The sequence below is a fragment of the Priapulus caudatus genome, unplaced genomic scaffold (genome assembly GCF_000485595.1).
Source record: "Priapulus caudatus unplaced genomic scaffold, Priapulus_caudatus-5.0.1 Scaffold121, whole genome shotgun sequence".
Taxonomy (NCBI): domain Eukaryota; kingdom Metazoa; phylum Priapulida; class Priapulimorpha; order Priapulimorphida; family Priapulidae; genus Priapulus; species Priapulus caudatus.
Genome location: NW_014577182.1, coordinates 476145 through 478385, shown reverse-complemented (window position 1 = coordinate 478385; position 2241 = coordinate 476145). Strand labels below are relative to the sequence as shown.

General features: G+C 40.1%; 1 protein-coding gene across 4 annotated transcripts in view; it reads left to right on the top strand.

Moving 5' to 3' along the window:
• Nucleotides 1–1847, top strand: part of LOC106805641 (protein sel-1 homolog 3-like) — an 18822-nt gene extending 16975 nt beyond the window's left edge. For all 4 annotated transcript variants that reach the window (XM_014807327.1, XM_014807328.1, XM_014807326.1 and 1 more), the window contains one exon: nt 1047–1847. In XM_014807327.1, coding sequence (XP_014662813.1) covers nt 1047–1154 — 108 coding nt within the window. In that variant the 3' untranslated portion in view covers nt 1155–1847. The remainder of the gene's footprint in view (nt 1–1046) is intronic.
• The last annotated feature ends 394 nt before the right edge of the window (nt 1848–2241 follow it).

Genomic DNA, 2241 nt, shown 5'->3' with positions numbered 1-2241 from the left:
ATGCATATTAGCGTTTGTGTTCGCTCTGATATGGCTAAGCTTTCCGAAGCATCTTCCACCGGGACCAAGGGGATTTCCGCTGATTGGATATATGATGAAACTTTATCCCAAGAGCCTGCATGTGCTATTAACCGGTGGGTGTTACAATCATTGTTGTAAGCGAACTGTGTATCGGTCGTCAATTGCTTTTGAGTAGAAGCGTGAGAAATCACTTCTCACGATTAATTGATTGATTGATTGATTGATTGATTGATTGATTAATTTATTTATTATGTGAGTGAGTTAGTGAGTGAGTGAATGAGAGAGAGAGAGAGAGAGAGAGAGAGAGACTGAAGTACGGACGGACGGATAGACGAACAGGCAGAATGACGGCCAGTTGAATGTATAAGGACGGTCAGACAAGGAAGGAAAGGGGCGTGCTAAAATGCTTGCTAGTACCTAGCCATAAGTTCCCATCTCGCTTAACACTACGTGGCGTAGTAACGTAGTGTAACTGTCGGAGAGCCTGGTCGGTTTAGCTAGTACCCTGCTTAACCAGGCACTTTTTAACCAGCGTGACACGCCTTATTAATGGACCGTCTTATTATTTACCCGTGTCAATGGGTCAAGAAGGCCTGAACCGGTTCATTTTGAACCAAGTCAATGAAGCGGTTTCGAGCCGACTCAAAAGTATAAGACAGCGTATCTTTACCGTATAAACGATCATTCTTAATTGAGTATAATTAAATAATTCACAATTAAAATTAATGACTTATATCGGAGCAACTTTCGCTTTTAACAAGTAGAGTTTCGGCAGGAGAACGCACCTATCGCCAGTAACCTATATCCAGTAACAGATTGCAATAGTACTGATTTAATCCTGCGTGTCGTATCTTAATATTATTAGTCTATGATTGTACTACTTTTACGCGGCACTATACGGTGTAAACGGGTCGCTAATAATAAGACGGGTTATTATTGAGACGATTTATTAATAGGCTGGCTTACAAAAAGCCGTGTAAACGGGTTAATGGTGTCTAAATACACAAATGATTGATGTTTGACAGGTACCAGCTGTGACGACGCTCTGTATCTTAGCCAGCCTGGTTATAGTTGCTAACATTTACCGACCACGAGGAAATCCTTATATTTTACACATGGTCGGACTATTCTAATGATATCCATCTACGTCGAACTGACTTCTTCGATATCATTGCTGGATACATGCAAAATTGAACAACACCAGCTACAGCCACGTCAAAGCCATCGCGAGTAATTTGTGCGACAATTGACAAATATAACGCCGCGTTGAAAATACAGAGTTACGTCTGACACAATCAGCATTACCTGACGATTAAAAAAAGTTGTACATAAATGCGTTTAGTCCGCTTTATTGTAGCGAACACGTCAAGATAGCAACGCATGTTGTCATCGCTCGCGCACTTTTTATGCACAGTCTGCAGACGGAAAACTGCAGGTAAAAGTCAAAGGCCGTATGTTTGGAAGAATTCCGCGATCAATACGTATTACATTATTCATAACGTCTGTCAACGCGCACTATACACCACGTTTTCGCGCGCAAATCCATAAAGCACTAGGCTGAATATGTGAATCCTCCCCTCCCATTGGAGACTAGTTCATACTTAGCAACGGCAAGCACAAGCGCGGGAGTATAATGACTATAGTGTAGTAACACGCTGAATTATGCATCGTCGTCACAGGCAACACGGAGGCATGCCTATAGATATGTCAATCTTGCCTGGTCTTAGTAAGCTGCACTGTTACCGATCGAAATCGTCCACCTAGAATAATCAAAGCAAATCTTTCAAATATCATCTAATAAATTTCAGTGTATATATTACATGCTATATTTTGGTTGAAAAATGGTGTGATTTCATTGTATTCGCTCCACACAGACCGACGCACATTCACACACAACAACACAACACACAATTACCACTAGGCGGCAGCCACACACACAACACACCACACACACACACACACACCACGACTACACGCACACGCACACACACAACAACACAAACCCGCCACACCATACACCATAACCAGACAAACACACACATATTTATATATATCTATTAATATATATATAATCATATAATAATTATTATTAATATATATATACTATACTATATACATATATAGATTCTATATCATAGTATATATATAGACGAGAAGAGAGAGAGAGAGTAGAGAGAGAGAGAGAGAATTCATATATATATAAACATTTAATTAATCTGA